General features: G+C 44.7%; 1 protein-coding gene across 9 annotated transcripts in view; it reads left to right on the top strand.

Moving 5' to 3' along the window:
* The first annotated feature begins 2,667 nt into the window (after positions 1-2,667).
* The window catches only part of TCTN2 (tectonic family member 2), a 29,765-nt gene continuing 13,322 nt past the window's right edge, over positions 2,668-19,110 (top strand). Inside the window, exons 1-11 of one of the 9 annotated variants that reach the window (XM_043557373.1) lie at positions 2,691-2,882; positions 3,013-3,120; positions 3,591-3,667; positions 4,508-4,703; positions 6,799-6,867; positions 8,021-8,121; positions 13,041-13,282; positions 13,671-13,797; positions 15,063-15,204; positions 16,957-17,022; positions 18,957-19,091. In XM_043557373.1, coding sequence (XP_043413308.1) covers positions 2,801-2,882; positions 3,013-3,120; positions 3,591-3,667; positions 4,508-4,703; positions 6,799-6,867; positions 8,021-8,121; positions 13,041-13,282; positions 13,671-13,797; positions 15,063-15,204; positions 16,957-17,022; positions 18,957-19,091 — 1,345 coding nt within the window. In that variant the 5' untranslated portion in view covers positions 2,691-2,800. Of the gene's footprint in view, positions 2,883-3,012; positions 3,121-3,590; positions 3,680-4,507; positions 4,704-5,720; positions 5,848-6,798; positions 6,868-8,020; positions 8,122-13,040; positions 13,283-13,670; positions 13,798-15,062; positions 15,205-16,956; positions 17,023-18,956; positions 19,092-19,110 lie in introns of those variants that run through there. The other 8 variants (XM_043557372.1, XM_043557374.1, XM_043557377.1 and 5 more) reach the window with 8 other exon arrangements.

The raw sequence follows: 19,110 nt of genomic DNA, 5'->3' as shown, positions 1-19,110 counted from the left end.
AGCATAGGTACAGGACCCGTGGGCAGAAAGCTGCACCGGGGCTGTGAGGAGTGACTGGTGGTATACTTTCAAGTTGGGAGGGGATTAGGGAGAGTGGAAGTCTCTAAGGAATTTAGAAGCAACCTTTCCAGGACCTGGGGCTCCCTGCTGTTAGGAAAAGGTCATATACTAGCGTCTAGTAAAACCTCAGTCATGAGACCCTTCAGATGTAGATCGGTGGGGCCCCAAGCTTGGAGGATGATTGCTAACATACATCTTGGGCGGAGGGGAGAGATAAAGGAGGTTCCAGGGGAATTTTTATATGGTAAAGGAGACTTACAGGATCCTGGAGGTCAGGCCATTGTTAAGCTTAAGTATTAATATTGAGGGGTGCCTGGTGGTTCAGTGGGTTAAGCATCTGATTTAGGCTCAGGTCATGATCTCATGGTTCCTGAGTTCGAGCCCCGCGTCGGGCTCTGTGCTGACAGCTCAGAGCCCGGAACCTGCTTCGGATTCTGTGTCTCCCTCTCTCTCTGCCCCTCCCCCACTCATGCTCTCTGTCTCAGAAATAAATAAACATTAAAAAACATTTAAAAAAATAAAAATAAACATTAAATTAAAATACTAACATCGAAGCAGAATTCCTAGCGGAAGGTCACACTGCCTGTCTTTTTTTTTTTTAAGTTTGTTTTTATTTATTTTCAAGAGAGAGCATGAGCAAGGAAGGGGCAGAGAGAGAGAGAGAGAGAGGTAGAGAGAATCCCAAACAGGCTCTGTGCTGACAGGGGGGCTTGATCTCGCAAACTGTGAGATTATGAGCTGAAATCAAAAGTTGGCCACCCAGGTGCCCCCATCAATGACATTTTTATATAAGAAGTACAGTATTTAAAAATCAGGGCTTTTCATTAGTAGTTGAAACTTTATGCCTACATTTTATATTAATAGAACAGATTACAAATAATTTTAAGAAGTTTCCTATTTAATTTTAATAATATTGTACCTCACAAATGACAGTTTTTAAAAAAACTTTTGAAGTTTTTTTTTTTTTTTATTGTAAATCCTAGAATCCATAGTTCATTTCACTACTGGCTAATAGCTTAATGCAACCAAAAGCAGAAAATAAAAACATACTTTTAGTACATACTGTTTATTCTGATCAGGACAAAAAATGATAACATGCTTTTATTATTATTTTTTTGTTTTTCTTATTTTTCAATATATGAAGTTTATTGTCAGATTGGTTTCCATATAACACCCAGTGCTCTTCCCAAAATATTATTATTTTTTAACGTTTTATTTATTTTTGAGACAGAGACAGAGCATGAACGGGGGAGGGTCAGAGAGAGAGGGAGACACAGAATCCGAAGCAGGCTCCAGGCTCTGAGCCATCAGCCCAGAGCCCGACGCGGGGCTCGAACTCACGGACCGTGAGATGATGGCCTGAGCCGAGGTCGGACGCTCAACGGAGTGAGCCACCCAGGCACCCGTAACATGCTCTTAAATACTAAAATGTTTTTATTTTGAGTGTCTGACAAGCGACACACGCCAATACAGGTAACTATGGTACTATGTCTGCGTAGAACATATGACAGCATGGCAGCAAAGTTAAGGTCTAGCAAAGTAGAACTCCGTGAAAATAAAGATTTGTAGTACATTGAAAACACCCCCAGGAACAGTGTTTGCCTACATTACTTTCTTACGTTTCCCCTAAAGTGAAAGCATTTTGACCCAGGGATTCAAAGTCATTCAACACAAAATTTTTCCTCAGTGAAAATGCTTTTACTCTCTTGTTCAGGAATGATGAGTAAATAGCAGCAATAGGTTAAGTGATGACCCCCCCCCCCCCCCCCCCCCCCCGTTGGCAACGTTCTAGGCTTTATTCCCAGATATACCGGGAGATGTAAACACTTTGCGATCCCCCAAGAGGAGCTGATGTGCGGGCTGGTGGTGGGGATATCATGCCGATTACAGCTGCAACAATCCACGATTTGGCAAGAGCGTAAGAACAAGGTGGAACTCCGTGCCGGGCACTTGTGGAACCTCAGCTCAGATTGCTTTCAGAATGTTAGGTTTGCCGATCTTCACACTGTCCTTTCAGGGAGAGACCATTATCTGCCTTCCAAAGAGGAGGTAACTCAAGTTTAGAGAGGTCAGGTGACCTGCCCCCGGTCCCGTAGCGTCCTCAGCGTCTCCACGCCGTCACTATAATAATGTCTGAGATGCTTTGAGGCTAGTGACGCAAGAATTGGGATACTTTTGTGTCTGCCCCAATGCTGGGCAAAACGTTTAGTGTTCTTCGAGCAGATCTCCTCTCGAGTGCTGACAGCTCTGTGCGGTAAATACAAACAGCAAAACACTCTTCAAAACGCTGGGAGAATCATAATAAAAACAATTCAACAGCCCTGCAGCCTCATCCCCTTTTTGTCCTTCTCCCAAAGTCCCCATAAAAATGACGTTTATTAAGGAGCTTGTTTAGAAGCCAGTGTCTGTAGGTAGGCTCGCTTTTGCGTGCGTGACTGAACTAAATCTCTTAAACGGGACGCAGACTCCAACTTTTTCGGGATCGAGATTTAAAGGCGCAGGGCCCGTGGGCGGGGTCGGGATGCTGCGGCCCCGGGTTGGGGGCGGGCTCTCTGCTGCATTCCACCCAATCACCGCCCGCCGCTCCTCCAGGCCCGCGGCCGATTGGTGGTTGCCATAGCTCCGGTTGGTTTGACAAGATGGCGGCGGCGGGGCGGCGCGGGCCCAGTCATCGCGTACAGAGCGTCCCAGCTTCCAGCGCGGGAGCGGGTTTGTGAAGCGGGCCGCGCGAGCCCCAGGCATGGGCTTGCCGCCGCCGGCCCCTCTGCTCTTGGGGCTTCTCCTTCTGCTGGACGTCCTGAGGCCGCTGTGGGGGGACCTGGGTGTGTACGGCAGGGCAGGGCCCCGAAGGGCGGGTGGGTTGGGGACGAGGCGTTTAACGGGCCAGATTTGGGACTCCTTCGGGTGCCCTTGCAACTAGTAACTCCGCCCTTCCCCTTCTTTCCCGCCCAGTTTTCATCCCTGCTTTCATCCGTATGACCGGCCCTGCGGTCAGCGCTTCCCTGGTCGGAGGCACCGAGGATGTGACCGTGTCCCTGGCCTTGCTGCAGGACAAGGAGGGTAAGGAGTCCGGCCCTCCCTGGGGGGGGGGGTTGGGCCAGGGCCACGCCGCCCAAGGAGGTGGCATCTCAGGAGGTGGCATCCCCTGGGGCCCGGGCCGCTGTCCACTGCAAAGTCGGCGTGGGAGCAGGAATGGGGGGCTGCTGTGGACCAAAGACGACCGACGGACAGGCTTGGTGAAAGAAAGCCTGGAACAGTAATGGCTCACGTTCACTGAGCTGCCTGTCTCCTGTGGTTTACATGCATCACTGCATTTCCCCAGTAAGAACAGTAATACACTTTCATGTCGTGTAACACATGAAGACACGAGAGTTCGCAGAGGCTGTTACTTGTCCAAAGTCGCACAGCTTGTGAAGGGCCCAATCCCAGGCTTGGAAAAGGATTCCCAACCAGGGAGCCTGACTCCAGCATGCACACCCTTAGCTGCTGGGCAATACTGCCTCCTTGCATCCTAATCTTCTCCCCCATAGGCTTATTGCCAACTCCAGCTTGTGGAGCGCTGACCAATGAGACGGGAGACTGGAGCTTGACTGTGACCCCCAGTGTGGTAAGGCCAGAGGTAAAACTTTTCCCGGGGCGTCTGCGGAGACCCACGTTTAGTGTTTCTGCAGTGCTGTTTTGGTTGGACAAGGTATGGTTTTGTCTGTGCTTGGAACCACCGTGAAACTACGGGTTACCAGATCGAGGAGACGCCCCTCCAGCCCAGAGGTGCTTACGGTAGGGCTAGCGGTCCTTGGACGGGTTTCAAGAAGTTTGTGAACTCACTGAAATTGTGTGTAACATTATGCGTGTGTGCATTTTCCTCATGAGATGGTTGCCAGCTTCCATCAGATTTTCAAATGGATCTGTGACTCAGAAATCTTGACCTCAGCTCAGGTCTTGATCTCACGGTTCGTGAGTTCAAGCCCTGCGTTGGGCTCTATGCTGGGCATGGAGGCTACTTAAAAAAAACAGCAACTCTCATTTAATAAATGTTTTATTGAATGCCTAGTATGTGCAAGACACCAGCGATGGAAATATGGACGAGAAAGCGACTGCGTGCACCCCAGGAACTGGGGACTCTTTTCATTGACTTTTTAATGTGTGTATTTAGTCTTCTGCTGATATGCTGATAGGAAGATAAAAAAGAAAAACTAAAAAGATGCTGGACAAACTGAGTTAATTTATCAGACTTGCTTGCTTTTCTGTTAAACTGAGGATTAGGAATCAGGGCTTACGAATCGCCAGAGGTTTACCGGCTGAGTGATGGCAGCTTTGCGTACGGTTTTCCTTTCGTAAAGTGAACCGAGGCAGCTGTGTGATTTTACTGTGTTTTCCGTTGTGTGTTCTTATAATTATCCATGCTGTGTTGAGTCACCTTAAAAAGTGCAGCGACTTTTCCTTTCAGAGCGCGTTGGATGTGACAGTGAGGCTGAAGAGGGGTCTGCAGGGGTGTTCCGCTAACGAGACAGATCCCTTCTCAGGGCCCCCGTGTATTGTCCAAACTCTTCTGGTTTCGGCATCTCACAATTCATCCTGTTTAGCACATCTGCTCATTCGAGTGGAGATTTACGCCAACTCTTCTTCGGCCCGGAATGCATCAGGCAAGTCAAGTCCAAACATTCACGCCGAACGTTGTCTGTCGGGTTCTGAGTGCGTGCTGCGCCCTTTGTACGCTTTGCTCTGGAGTCAGCGTTGCCTTCTTCAGCCTACTTTCCTTTTGTTTAATTTTCTTATTTTAGAAGTTTCTACTTTGCGTTATTGCACTTAATTAGGATCTATGTTATTCCGCTGTGCCGTTTGTATCTTTGTAGACTGCCCGAAAGGGAGAAAGTGAGGTTTGTTTCTGTGTCTTGATTCTTATGACTCCATCTTAAAACCAAAACCAAAAAAAAAAAAAGTCAAGGGAAAGATTAATGAAGGAGTTTACAAAAAACAAAACAAAGAAACCAAAAAACCAACCAACCAAACAAAAAACCAGTAGATTTTCAGTGAAAGCGTTGGACCTCCAGCTCCCTTTCTAGTGTCAGCCTATTAATTTATGCTTATGGAAGCATGTGGTATTCTCTTGTTTCAAAAACAGTACATACACACACTAATAACACACAGTTCACTATTCTATGCCTTTTAGAAATAAATTCCATATAGGGGCACCTGGATGGCTCTGTTGGTTGAATGTCCGAATCTGGCTCAGGTCATGATCTCACGGTTCGTGGGTTCGAGTCCCGCGTCGGGCTCTGTGCTGACAGCTTGGAGCCTGGAGCCTGTTTCAGATTCTGTGTCTCCCTCTCTCTCTGACCCTCCCCCGTTTGCACTCTGTCTCTCCCTCTCTCAAAAATAAGTAAACATTAAAAAAATTGGTAAAAAAATAAATAAGTTCCATATAAACGCATGTAGGTTCACCTCATTCTTTTTAATAGCTGCATAATATTCCATCGCGTGCAGATACCGTTGTGTATTTGACTAGTCTCTTACTGATGGAATCTGAGTCACTTCCAGCGTGCGGTGTGTAGCTAGAGCAAATATCACCGCGCACGTCTGCTTTTGGACACGAAAATGGCCTTGTGGTCTTCTCCCGTTCACACGGCAGGTTTTCTAAGAACGACAGAATGTAGCTGTGCCAGTGTTGAAGGTCCACTTTGATAGGTGCCACCACCATGTTCCCTGTCTCCTGCAGTCAACGCTAGCAACTCTTGCCTTTGCAGTCCCCCGGGATGAAGGGAGAAGCGTTCGTCCTCAGTAGCGAAGGTCTGTCACTTGTCATTTTGAGACTCCCACACTGTCGCTTCCCTTATCACATCCCCTCACTGTGATCCCCCTTGTGATTTTGGAAGTTGAGGAGGGTTAGATATGTTCAGATGGTGCCATCCATTGGGCCACCCTGCCTTCAGTGTGCTTACGCGGAAACATCTCCAAGATCTATTACCAAGTGCAAAAAGCAGCCGCACACGGGTGCTTATAGCATGGAGTGAGACTATATATTTGCATACGGAAGTTCTGGAAGGCTATCTGAGAAGCTAACCATGTAGGGCCATTTGGGCAAGTGGTGTGGGAACAGGAAGGGCTGGCTGGGAGGACTTCACTGTGTACCTGTTTTTAGATCCTCTTGAGGTTTTTTTGTTAAATTTTTTTTTAAAGTTTATTTATTTAATTTTGAGACAGAGCACAAGCTGGGAGGGTCAGACACACAGACACACACACACACACACACACACACACACACACACACACAGACACACACACACACACACAGAATCCGAAGCAGGCTCTAGGCTCCGAGTTGTCAGCACAGAGCCCGATGCGGGGCTCAAACCCATGAACCATGAGATCATGACCTGAGCCAAAGTCAGATGCTTAACCGACAAAGCCACCCAGGTGCCTCCTCTTGAGTTTTTTGAACATGTGCATCTGTGGCCAATTTAAAGGTCTAAAGTTTTGTTTTTAGGAGAAAAAACCAAAAAACATTCTCTAATGCTTAAAATTTAAAGCCAAAAAATAATATTCAGGGGGTGCTGAAAAAAATCTACAGAAAGGATTAGTAGCTGTACCATTCAACGTGGTGACTTTTCTTCTTTTTAAAAAATATGCTTGACTGCATTTAGGTAATAGATCAGAACGTCTTTGTATAAATAGCCAAACTTAGGAAAATTAGACTCTGTGTATTGGTAGTTATGAGATGTTCGCTCTGACCCCATGAAGGTATGAAAAATTTTGCACCCAGTCAGACAGAGATCAGAACGAGAACAAGGACGGAAGGACAGATGGGAGGTACGTGGTATGCCTAGGAACAATCAAGGTAGCAAATGGCGTAGGAGACATATAGGTAGATGCACAGATACCTACCTATATATCGCATAGTAAAACCCTATTCTAAAATGCCCTGTTTTTATTCCACTGGTTTGATTATACTAATGGCCAGACCCTTGCCTGAGTAACAGACTATGTTACTCAGACCTTCTCCTTATTCCTGAGACCATTGACATACTGGGGTTCTACTATATTCTAGCATAGAATTCTGCATAATTAGCTGTTTTTGAGATGCTTTAACTGTCATGTCATTGAAGTTAACTGTTATAAGTGATTGCTACGTAGTTTTTCTTTTTTTTTTTTAAACTACTATATCGGTCTTTCTTTCTTTCTTTCTTTCTTTCTTTAATATATGAAATTTATTGTCAAATTGGTTTCCATACAACACCCAGTGCTACGTAGTTTTTCAACATGTACCCAATCTTAGGACAAAAGTAAAGTTTCAAAGTAAAATTTATCTGATAAATTGTCGCAGGGGAACTGGAAACATTACTGTCTGGATTCTGAATTAGGAGGTTGAAATGTAATGTGACGTATTCCTTTTCCAATTCATGTAAAAATTATTAATTTCCCCCACACTTCCACACTTGAGCTAGAATCAGGATATAAAGAGTTGGGTCTGCAGTGCGATAGGACATGAGGTTGAACAGGTAGCATGATTAGACATGATCTTGCGGCCAAATGGGCCCCCAGATAATGTCTCTGAAATGTCCTCATGGCTTCGGTTTTATCTGCTGGAAGAGGTAATGCATTTGAAGGGGTCAATGGGGAATGTCAGTCTGTGTTATGAAAAGGATTGTTCAGTGTATTGAAAAATAAAGTCAGTGCATTACCTTTATCCTAACTTGTAAATTTTAGTCATGATTATCTTTAAGATCAAGCGTGACTTCATTTTGTTATAATTAGCGTATTTTCCTATATTTGGGTTTTTGTTGGAGTAGTAGATACAGGCCCAGATAGGGTTTATGCATAACTCAGGGATTCCTTAATATGTAATATTTGGTCCTGGTGATTTGTAAAACAATGATCCAGCTTTCTTTCGAGTATCAAAAATGTGGCAATGCTTTGTCAGAGTGTTTCATGGCTGGACTTCTCTGTCGTTTGTACTTTTCAGAGAATGTGACTGTTATTCCCAACCAGGTGTATCAACCCCTGGGTCCTTGTCCTTGTAATTTGACCGCTGGGGCCTGTGACGTTCGCTGCTGCTGTGACCAGGTAAGCTCTTTTCGATTACAGGTACAAAGGTTACTATACCCAATAGCATGTAAAGGATACAGTTCCCCATACAGCTTTTTCATAGATGGGCTTTGAAAAGTAAGATTGTGTTTTGTGTTGTAGATTGTTTTTTTTTTTAACTTTTTTTTTTTTTTAAAGTTTATTCATTTATTTTGAGAGAGAGAGAGACAGACAGACAGAGCACAAGCAGGTAGGGGCAGAGAGAGAATCCCAAGCAAGCTCTGTGCCATCAGCGTGGAGCCCAATGTGGGTCTTGAACCCACGAAATGTGAGATGGTGACCTGAGCTGAAATCAGGAGTCGGACGGTTAACTGGCTGAGTCACCCAGATGCCCCGCAGATTGTTTTCAAATTGAATATTTTCTTATCTAGCCCAGTCAGTCTTATTTATGGAAGAAAAAATGTATCTCTTTGGCGAAGGTCATGATTGAGATGATTATACTGAGGATGGTTTTACTACGTTATTGAGAAGTCTTCACGAAAAGATAAAAAGGAAGGAAAATACATTATTTCAGTGATTTTTTTTTTTTTTTGGGCAAATGTGTAGAGGTGCACGACCCTCATGGCAATCCAATTTGAGAACATTTCCGTCACCCCAACTGGAAACCTTGTGGCCCTCTGCGATCTCTCCCGTTCCCTGGCCTCAGCTCATCCCCAGGCCCCTCTTCACCTGCTGTCAGGCTCTGTGGACTGGCCTGTTCCAGACATGGCACATAAGCAGATTCCTCTTGTATGTGGCCTTCTGTGTCTAGCTTCTTTCACCCAGCATCTTGTGTCCAAGGGTCATCCGCCTTGTGGCCGGTGTCTGTTTTTGTCCCTTTTTTTTTTTTTAATTTTTTTTTTTTCAACGTTTATTTATTTTTGGGACAGAGAGAGACAGAGCATGAACAGGGGAGGGGCAGAGAGAGAGGGAGACACAGAATCGGAAACAGGCTCCAGGCTCCGAGCCGTCGGCCCAGAGCCTGACGCGGGGCTCGAACTCACGGACCGCGAGATCGTGACCTGGTTGAAGTCGGACGCTTAGCCGACTGCGCCACCCAGGCGCCCCTGTTTTTGTCCCTTTTTATGGCCGAGTCACATTCCGTCGCATGGACAGACCGTATGTTGCCAATCCATTCATCAGCCGATGGACGCTTGGATGGCTTTCGCTTTTTGGCTGTTACGAATGAAGCTTCCGTGAACATTTGTGTGCAAGTTTTGGTTTGGACGTGTGTTTCCATTTCTCTTGGATATATTACCTAGGGGTGGAGTTGCTCTGTCCTATAGGAACTGTGTGTTTAACCTTTTGAGGAACCGTTTTCCAAAGTGGCTGCATGGTTTTTATGTTTCCATCAGCAGTGTAGAAGGGTTACAGTTTTTTCCATGTCCTCATCTACGTTTGTTACAGTCTTTTTGATGATAGCCATCCCAGTGGGTGTGAAGTGGTATTTCATTGTGATTCTGACTTGTATTTCCGTAGTGGCAAATGATGCTGAACAGCTTTTGATGTGCTTGTTGGCCATTTTTATCTCTTTGAAAAAATGTCGCTTTAGATCCTTTGCCCATTTTTAAAAATTAACTAATTTATTTTTTAATTTACATCCAAATTAGTTAGCATATAGTGCAACAATGATTTCAGGAGTAGATTCCTTAGTGCCCCTTCCCCATTCAGCCCATCCCCCGTCCCACACCCCCTCCAACAGCCCTCTGTTTGTTCTCTATATTTAAGAGTCTTTTACGTTTTGTCCCCCTCCCTGTTTTTATATTATTTTTGCTTCCCTTTCCTTATGTTCATCTGTTTTGTATCTTAAATTCCTCGTATGAGCGAAGTCATAGGATATTTGTCTTTCTCTGTCTGGCTAATTTCACTTAGCATAATACCCTCTTGTTCCATCCACGTTGTTGCAAATGGCAAGATTTCATTCTTTTTGTTCGCCAAGTAATACTCTGTTGTATATATATACCACATCTTCTTTATCCATTTATCTGTCAGTGGACATTTGGGCTCTTTCCATACTTTGGCTATGATAGCGCTGCTATAAACATTGGGGTGCACGTGCCCATTTGAAACAGCACACCTGTAGCCCTTGCATAGGTACCTAGTAGTGCCATTGCTGAGTCGTACGGCAAAGAGGTTTTTATCTGCTTTCTTCTCTAGGATTTTGATGGCTTCCTGTCTTACATTTGGTCTTTCATCCATTTGGAGTTTATTTTTGTGTTTGGTGTAAGAAAGTGGTCTAGGTTCATTTTTCTGCATGTCTCTGTCCAGTTTTCCCAGCACCACTTGCTGAAGAGGCTGTCTTTATTCCATTGGATATTCTTTCCTGCTTCGTCAAAGATTAGGTGGCCATTCGTTTGTGGGTCCATTTCTGGGTTCTCTATTCTGTTCCATTGATCCGAGTGTCTGTTCTTGTGCCAGTACCATGCTGTCTTGATGATGACAGCTTTGTAATTCATCTTGAAGTCTGGAATTGTGATGCCTTCAGCTTTGGTTTTCTTTTTCAACATTACTTTGGCCATTCGGGGCCTTTTCTGGTTCCATACAGATTTTAGGATTGTTTGTGCTAGCTCTTGTGAAGAATGCCGGTCTTATTTTCATAGGGATTGCATTGAATATGTAGATCGCTTTGGGTAGTATTGACATTTTAACAATATTTGTTCTTCCTATCCAGGAGCATGGAATATTTTTCCATTTTTTGTGTGGGTTCTTCAATTTCTTTCGTAAGCTTCCTATATAGTTTTCAGTGTATAGATTTTTCACCTCTTTGGTGAGGTTTATTCCTAGGTATTTTATGGTTTTTGGTGCAATTGTAAGTGGGGTCGATTCCTTGATGTCTCTCTCTGTCGCTTCATTATCGATGTATAGGAATGCAACCAATTTCTGTGCGTTGATTTTATATCCTGTGACTCTGCTGAATTCATGGATCAGTTCTAGGAGTATTTTGGTGGACTCTTGGGTTTTCCATATACAGTATATGTCATCTGCAAAGAGTGAAAGTTTGACCTCCTCCTGGCTGATTTGGATGCCTTTTATTCCTTTGTGTTGTCTGACTGCAGAGGCTAGGACTTCCAGTACTATGTTGAATAACAGTGGTGAGAGTGGACATCTCTCTTGTGTTCCTGACCTTAGGGGGAAAGCTCTCATTTCTTTCCCTCCTTTGCCCATTTTTCAATCGGGTTGTCTTTTTGTTGTTAAACTATAAGAATTCATTATACCTTCGGGATACTAGTCCCAAATCAGGTATATGATTTGCGACAAACATCTCCCATTGTGTAGGTGTCTGCTTGCTTGTTGGTGTCCTTTGAAGCCCAAAAGTTTTTTAAATTTGTTGAAATTCGATTAATCAAGTTTTTCTTTTGTTGCTTGTGCTTTTAGTGTCATATCTAGAAAAAGTTGCCTGATCCAGGTCAAATACATATATATATATATATATTTTTTTAAGTTTATTTATTTATTTATTTTGAGAGAGAGGGAGAGAGAGAAAGGCAGAGAGAGAATCCCAAGCAGGCTCCGTGCTGTCAGTGCAGAGCCGAACGTGGGGCTCAAACTCACAAACCATGAGATTATGACCTGAGTCGATATCAAGAGTCAGATACTTAACCGACTGAGCCACCACGGTGCCCCTCCCCAAATACACATTTTTAATCCTTATCTGAGATTTAAGAGGAATGAGAGTTGCAAAAGAGGCACATTTACTGTGGCCCCAGTCACTCCTGTTTTTGGATGAGTGCAATTATATCGTGGTTGGTTTTACAAAACAGAAAAGGAAAGTTTAGGACCTTTATTTATATTGTAACTCTCATACCAACAATTGCACTTATAATAACAATTATATTTAATTTAAGAATAGAGCATATCGTCTGTCAATATCAATAGAAACATATGGTGTTCTCTTCCTCTTTCTTCCAGACTGCAGTGCTGTGCCCTGTTTCTAACCTCTTTCGTGTTTGTCGTATATGGTATCGATATACACAGCACCAGCCCCTGGCAGTGTTTAGTATCTGGGTCAGTGATGTCTTTGGACAGCTGCAACTTATGACTGCAGACATGATCAATTTTTCAATTTGAATTGTTCTTGTTTAAAGGTTATTTTCCGGGGCGCCTGGGTGGCTCAGTCGGTTAAGCGTCCGACTTGGGCTCAGGTCATGATCTCGTGGTCTGTGGGTTCGAACCCGGCGTCGGGCGCTGTGCTGACAGCTCAGAGCCTGGAGCCTGCTTCGGATTCTGTGTCTCCCTCGCTCTCTGCCCCTCCCCCACTCATGCTCTGTGTCTGTCTCTCAAAAATGAATAAACATTGAAAAAAAATTAAAAAAAAGTTATTTTCCTACTGTCAGGGAACAAAGGATTCGGGACATTTTTAACTTTTAGTTCTCTGAGTCCTCTGTGAAATGGGGGAAGAAAATGGATGAACAACCGAATGCAGGAATGAAGTCACTTCTTGGTGACATTAATTGGGTCGTGATATAATACAGCAATGGCCTTAAGGTTTCTTAGGGAATACGGACTGTTTGCCCTAACTCGAGATGTCTTTAGGTTTCTCTGGGCTAGGGGTTTGGATGGTGATGACAATTAAAAAGGGAAGTTTACTCTGTTTTATTCCCCACTTGGAGTGTCTTCCATATTTTCTTCTCTTCATACTTTTGCTTGTTTGTTTGTTTTTGTTTTTTTGTGGGCACATCTATGTCCCCAGTAAGGATGTGGTTCCCTCGAAGGCCTGAAGTTACTGACTTGGAGGCTCGTAGGGAGCTGAGGAGAGACATTCTAGCCGGATTTTACTTTCCGTGAGACATAGCACTGGCAGCCTGGATGGGCACCGTGTTGTTTCGTCTTCCTCGGTGGTGTCCTCTTCCCCTGAGAGCTGGTGGCGGGCACCCCAGAAGCTTCTGTCTGCTCACCGCTCCTTCACGTTTCCTTCCAAGGAATGCTCGTCGGATCTCACAGGACTGTTCAGAGAGGCCTGTTTCACCGGCGTTTTTGGAGGCGATGTCAACCCTCTGTTTGACCAGCTGTGCTCCGCGCAGGGGGCGCCGGAGGCCCCTGGCTGGTTCCCGTTCCTGTGTGTGCAGTCGCCGCTGGCCAACTCGCCCTTCCTGGGCTACTTCCACCACGGCTCCGTGTGCGTGTTGGGGCCCCCACGGGCCCCCCACGTCCTCAACATGAGGTTCAGTCTTCCACGTCCGTTAGCGGCTTTGTTTTGTGTTAAGCCTTTGAGCGAATTGGGCCTCACCCAAAGGAAATGGGTCAGTTACCACTAACGGTGAATAGTGATTATCTGGGTTTGGGAAACCGGGGGTGGGCTCACAGGGGCCTCAGTTTCTTTCTGGTACCTTTCTGTCATGTTGAAATTTTACAACTTTATTCTTATTATCATTGAAGTAAAATTCACGGAGCATAAAATTAACCACTAACCACTTTCCAGTGTACAGCTTTTTGGCTTTTAGTACAAATATTTTTGTAATTAAAAAAGTAAAAAAAAAGAAAATGCAAGAAGAATTGTTTTTAGCAGATACTGGCCCGAAGGAGTAGTGATAAGCCTCATCGATTTACAGTTCCTCTAGGCCACAGGCTTCCGCCGAAGTGTATCCGCATACTGATCTGAGAGACTTCTCAGACTTCGGTTACAAACAAGGAGATCCAATCATGACTGTGGACAAGGCATATTTTACCATTCCGCAGGTAATAATTTCAATTTTAACATGCTAGGGCCTTTTACAAATTTTCCCCTCCTGTCGTTAATTTGACTTACACTGCTGTTAAAAAATCTCATCCTAAGTTATTTCTCCTGTGGACTTTCCAGGTACTCAACTCTTTATGGCCTGTGGATTTTATTTTTAATAGTCTCTCTTTTTTTTTTTTTTTTTTTCAACTTTTTTATTTATTTTTGGGACAGAGAGAGAGAGAGAGCATGAACAGGGGAGGGGCAGAGAGAGAGGGAGACACAGAATCGGAAGCAGGCTCCAGGCTCCGAGCCATCAGCCCAGAACCCGACGCGGGGCTCGAACTCACAGACCGCGAGATCGTGACCTGGCTGAAGTCGGACACTTAACCGACTGCGCCACCCAGGCGCCCCTTTAATAGTCTCTCTTAAATTAACCACTGTCGTTGCTAAATCTCAGAGTGAACTTACCAACCAAAACAAATTCTATAAATTTCCCCGGAAATAACTACCATTCTGCACTTCTGTTAGTTTCACAGCCAATTTCTTGTAAGCTATAAGTATATAATCTAATGTAATATTCCAGAGATTTTGAAAAATATCTCAAGGCTATATAGAGCTTTGTGTGAAATCTTTATTTTTTTATTTATTTTTAAAAATATTTAGTTTGGAGAGAGAGAGAGACAGTACGAGCAGGGGAGGGGCAGAGAGAGAGAGGGAGACACAGAATCTAAAGCAGGCTCCAGGCTCTGAGCTGTCAGCACAGAGCCCGATGCAGGACTCAAACCCACGAACTATGAAATCATGACCTGGGTGGAAGTCGGATGCTCGACCGACTGAACCACCCAGGTGCCCCGAAATATTTTTTTAAGTCCCAAATCACGAGGAAAAAAGTATTTGTGGAAAGAAAACACGGGAGTCCAAATCGTCTCTCTTCACTGTTTAAGGAATCCATTTTTTACAGTTTTAACAAAAGTATGGTTGTCATGAGGGAGAGAAAATGAAGTTGAATATAATCATGTTTCTGCAAAGTCAATGGAGCAGAGCAGGGAATTTTCTTTGTTTTCGTTAAATAATACTTATTGTGACAAAGCTTCCAGACTTTGTGTAGCAAATTAACTAGATCATTTTCTTTGTTGGTCATCTAGCGAGTGAACTAGTCGTTGCTGAAACTAAGCCACCGGTAGGAGCAGGCCACAGAAAGAGCGCTTGCGTGAGATGTTGGTCTGTGTTTTATGATTCGAAGAGAAGTCACAGCCCTGTTGGGATTCTCCCTCACCCTCAGGTGTCCCTGGCTGGGCAGTGCCTACAGAACGCACCGGTGGCTTTCCTTCAGAATTTCGATGTGCAGTGCGCCACTAGTTTGGAAGTATCCCAGGAACAAGATGGAATTATCAACACGAAGATCAAGAATGGCGTGCTGGGAGGTACGTTGCGTTGGTTTGCAAAAAGAACGCAGACCCGAGTGTCGACAGAAACCGGGATCTCACGAGAGTATAAATCACTTCTACTGGATCAATTTAAAATATTTCAGCTGTCCGTCGAAGAACGTGTTTTCTTCAGAAAAAGTCCCGTTCCATAGGATAGCACATTGCATATTAGTTCTTCTTTAAAAATTGAGGGACGCCTGGGTGGCTCAGTCGGTTAAGCGCCTGACTCTTGGTTTCGGCTCAGGTCACGATCTCGCAGTCTGTGATTTCAAGCTCCACATCGGGCTTTGTGCTGACAGCTCAGAGCCTGGAACCTGCCTCCGATTCTGTGTCTCCCTCTCTCTCTGCCCCTCTCCCGTGCTCACTCTGTTTCTCTCTCGCAAAAATAAATAAACACTAAAAGAATAAATAAATAAAAATTGAGGCAAAATTCACATAACATAAAATCAACCATTTTAAATGTTTATTTTTATATATATTATGTTGAGAGAGAGAGAGAGGAAGAGAGAGAATCCCAAGCAGTCTCCGCACTGTGCAGAGCCTAATGTGGGGCTCGATCTCATGAACCGCTGTGAGATCATGACCCGAGCTGAAATCAAGAGTCAGATGCTTAACCAACTGAGCCACCCAGGTGCCCCTAAAGTCAACCATTTTGAAGTGTACAATTCAGTGGCATTTAGTACATACACAATGCTGTGCCACCATCACCTCTGTCTAGTTCTAAAACATTTCCTCCCCCTAAAGGACACCCCCCCCCACCCACCCACCAACAGCCTCTTCTTCCTCCCCGCGCCCTGACCCCTAGGGACCATTAATGACTCTCCTTTCCATCTCTATGGATTTGCTTGTTCCGGAATTCCCGTAACAAAGGAATCCTACACTACGTGGTCTTTTGTGTCTGGCTTCTTTCACTTAGCATCACATTTTCAAGGGGTAGCCGCCGTGGCACGGACCAGAACGTCACCCGTGTTTATGGCTGGGCAATATTCCATCGCATGGTATCTGTGCCACGTGTGTTATCCATTCGTCCTTTGCTAGGCATTTGGGTTTCCAGCTTTTGGCGACCGCGGGAGTGCTGCTCTGAACACTCGCGTGCAGATGTCTGTGTGAGCACAGGCTTGCGTTTCTCCTGGAGCTGTACCTACCAGTGGCATTGCCGAGTCATGTGGTGATTTGACTTTCTGAGGAAGCCCCAAACCGCTTGTTAAGTGAGCACTCCGTGTTACATTCTGCCTGGTCGTGGACCGCCTCTTTGTTCCTATAGGAGAGTGGCTCTCAGGATTATTATCACTGACTTTGGATCCTCCTCCTCCGTTGTTATCAGATGCCAAGAACAGTGGGATTCCTATTTGGTGGTGTCTGGGGAGTGGGAGAGTTTTGTAGCTGGCACACGGGTCAGGCGCAGTTATCGTATTTGCTTGATTAGCTTTCACTTTCTTTTTTTTTTTTTTTTTTTAATTTTTTTTTTCAACGTTTATTTATTTTTGGGACAGAGAGAGACAGAGCATGAACAGGGGAGGGGCAGAGAGAGAGGGAGACACAGAATCGGAAACAGTCTCCAGGCTCTGAGCCATCAGCCCAGAGCCCGACGCGGGGCTCGAACTCACGGACCGCGAGATCGTGACCTGGCTGAAGTCGGACGCTTAACCAACTGCGCCACCCAGGCGCCCCTAGCTTTCACTTTCAATAAGTAAATGTGATCATGTTGGGCCATGTAGTCCTATGAAGTTAATTTCTGTATCTTTTCAGGCATCGTTACACCAAGAGTAACCTATGAGGAAGCAACCGACCCAGACAAGTTCATCACCAGGACAGGTAATTTAACGTCATGCTTTTACATCACTTCTACAGAAATATGTGTGTCATTTCTTGTAAGTAGTATAGAGTCTTAGAGTAAATATGTTTTTATTAAGAATTTAAGGAGGTTCACAGCAATTAGAACTTTGTCTGTTCCACATTCTGTTTGTTCCCTGTTCCATCTTGCTTTGCTGAGGAGCGATATCTGTGCCCTGGAGCCAGTTGCCTAGTCCCGAGCTATGGGGGCTCCAGTGTCCCTGCCAGTTTTCAGGCTCTGTGAACCTCTTCGAAAATATTTTCCAGGGAACCAACATTTATGTTTCTTGTTCTCTTTTCCTTTTTATTTTTAAGGTTATTTGTTTATTTATTTAGAGAGAGAAACAGAGTGAGCGCAAGTCGGGGAGGGGCAGAGAGAGAGGGAGAGAGAGTCCCCAGTAGGCTCTGTGCTCCTTGCTGAGCCTGACTTGGGACTCGATTTCATGCTTGGAAGATCATGACCTGAGCCGAAATCAAGAGTCAGATGCTTAACCAACTGAGCCACCCAGGTGTCCCTTCTTTATTTTTTTAATTTTAAATTTTTTTAACATTTATTTATTTTTGAGACAGAGAGAGACAGAGCATGAGCTGAGGAGGGTAGAGAGAGAGAGGGAGACACAGAATCCGAAGCAGGCTCCAGGCTCTGAGCTGTCAGCACAGAGCTCGATGCAGGGCTCAAACTCAGGAGCTGTGAGATCATGACCTGAGCTGAAGTCGGACACCCAACCGACTGCGCCACCCAGGCGCCCCAGGTGCCCCTTCTTTAAAAAAACATTTTTTGGGGGGCGCCTGGGTGGCGCAGTCGGTTAAGCGTCCGACTTCAGCCAGGTCACGATCTCGCGGTCCGTGAGTTCGAGCCCCGCGTCGGGCTCTGGGCTGATGGCTCAGAGCCTGGAGCCTGTTTCCGATTCTGTGTCTCCCTCTCTCTCTGCCCCTCCCCTGTTCATGCTCTGTCTCTCTCTGTCCCAAAAATAAATAAGCGTTGAAAAAAAAAATTAAAAAAAAACATTTTTTTTAAGGCTTTTTTATTTTAAGTAATTTCCACATCCAAGATGGGGCTTGAACTCATAACCCTGAGCTCAAGAGTGACACGATCTACTGACTGAGGCAGCCGGGTGCCCCTCTTTCCTTTCTTTCTTTTTTTTCTCGCCTTAGCCTTTCTCTTACTCGTTTCTTTCTTCTTCTTCTTCTTTTTTAAAAATATAACTTATTGTCAAGGTAGCAAACATACAGAGTATACAGTGTGCTCTTGGCTTCCGGAGTAGATTCCCGTGATTCATCGCTTACATATAAAACCCAATGCTCATCGCAACAAATGCCCTCCTCAGTGCCCATCACCCGTTTTCCCCTCCCCATCCCCCGCCCTCCCTCCATCAACCCTTAGTCTGTGTTCTGTATTTGAGAGTCTCTTATGGTTTGTCTCCCTCTCAGTTTGTAACTGTTTTTTTTTTCCCCTTCCCTTCCCCCATGGTCTTCTGTTAAGTTTCATCTTTTTTTCTTTTTGATAATTAAACTTTGCAGTTTTAATGCAGCCAAACAAATGATTCAGAGTTTGGCTAATGTCATCAGGATTTTTGTTAAGGATATTTGTATTTCTCTGCAGTATGTTGTAATTCTCAAATTTATTCATTCATCGAATCTTAGCAAATACCTACAATATAGTAGTGAACTAGACGGCAGGCCTCTGTTTCTAAGGAGCCGACCTTCTGTTAGCCTTTCATTTTTGACAAACATTCTACTGAGCATGTCTCTGGATCGAACTATGAGCCACATTCCGGGGGTACAGAAATGGAAGGGAAAGGATAGATATTGTGATGCTGTGGGGGGGGGGGGTGGCCAGTGCTGACTCGGTGGGACCAATAATAGACCTGAGCTCAAGGTCGTTAATTTATGACAATTTTTTTTTTTTTTTGCAGAAACACTTTTAAGTAATGGATCGGCCCCCAGAAATGTGAATGTGGAAGAACATTATATTTTCAGATGGAATAATAATACAATCAGTGATATAAGTGTCAAAATTATTAGGGTAGCAATTAATGCTCACCAGAAAGGTAAATCTGTTGAGAGCAG

This window comes from Prionailurus bengalensis, chromosome D3, assembly GCF_016509475.1.
Source record: "Prionailurus bengalensis isolate Pbe53 chromosome D3, Fcat_Pben_1.1_paternal_pri, whole genome shotgun sequence".
NCBI classification, from domain to species: Eukaryota; Metazoa; Chordata; class Mammalia; order Carnivora; family Felidae; genus Prionailurus; species Prionailurus bengalensis.
This window is presented reverse-complemented; position numbering and strand designations above follow the sequence as displayed.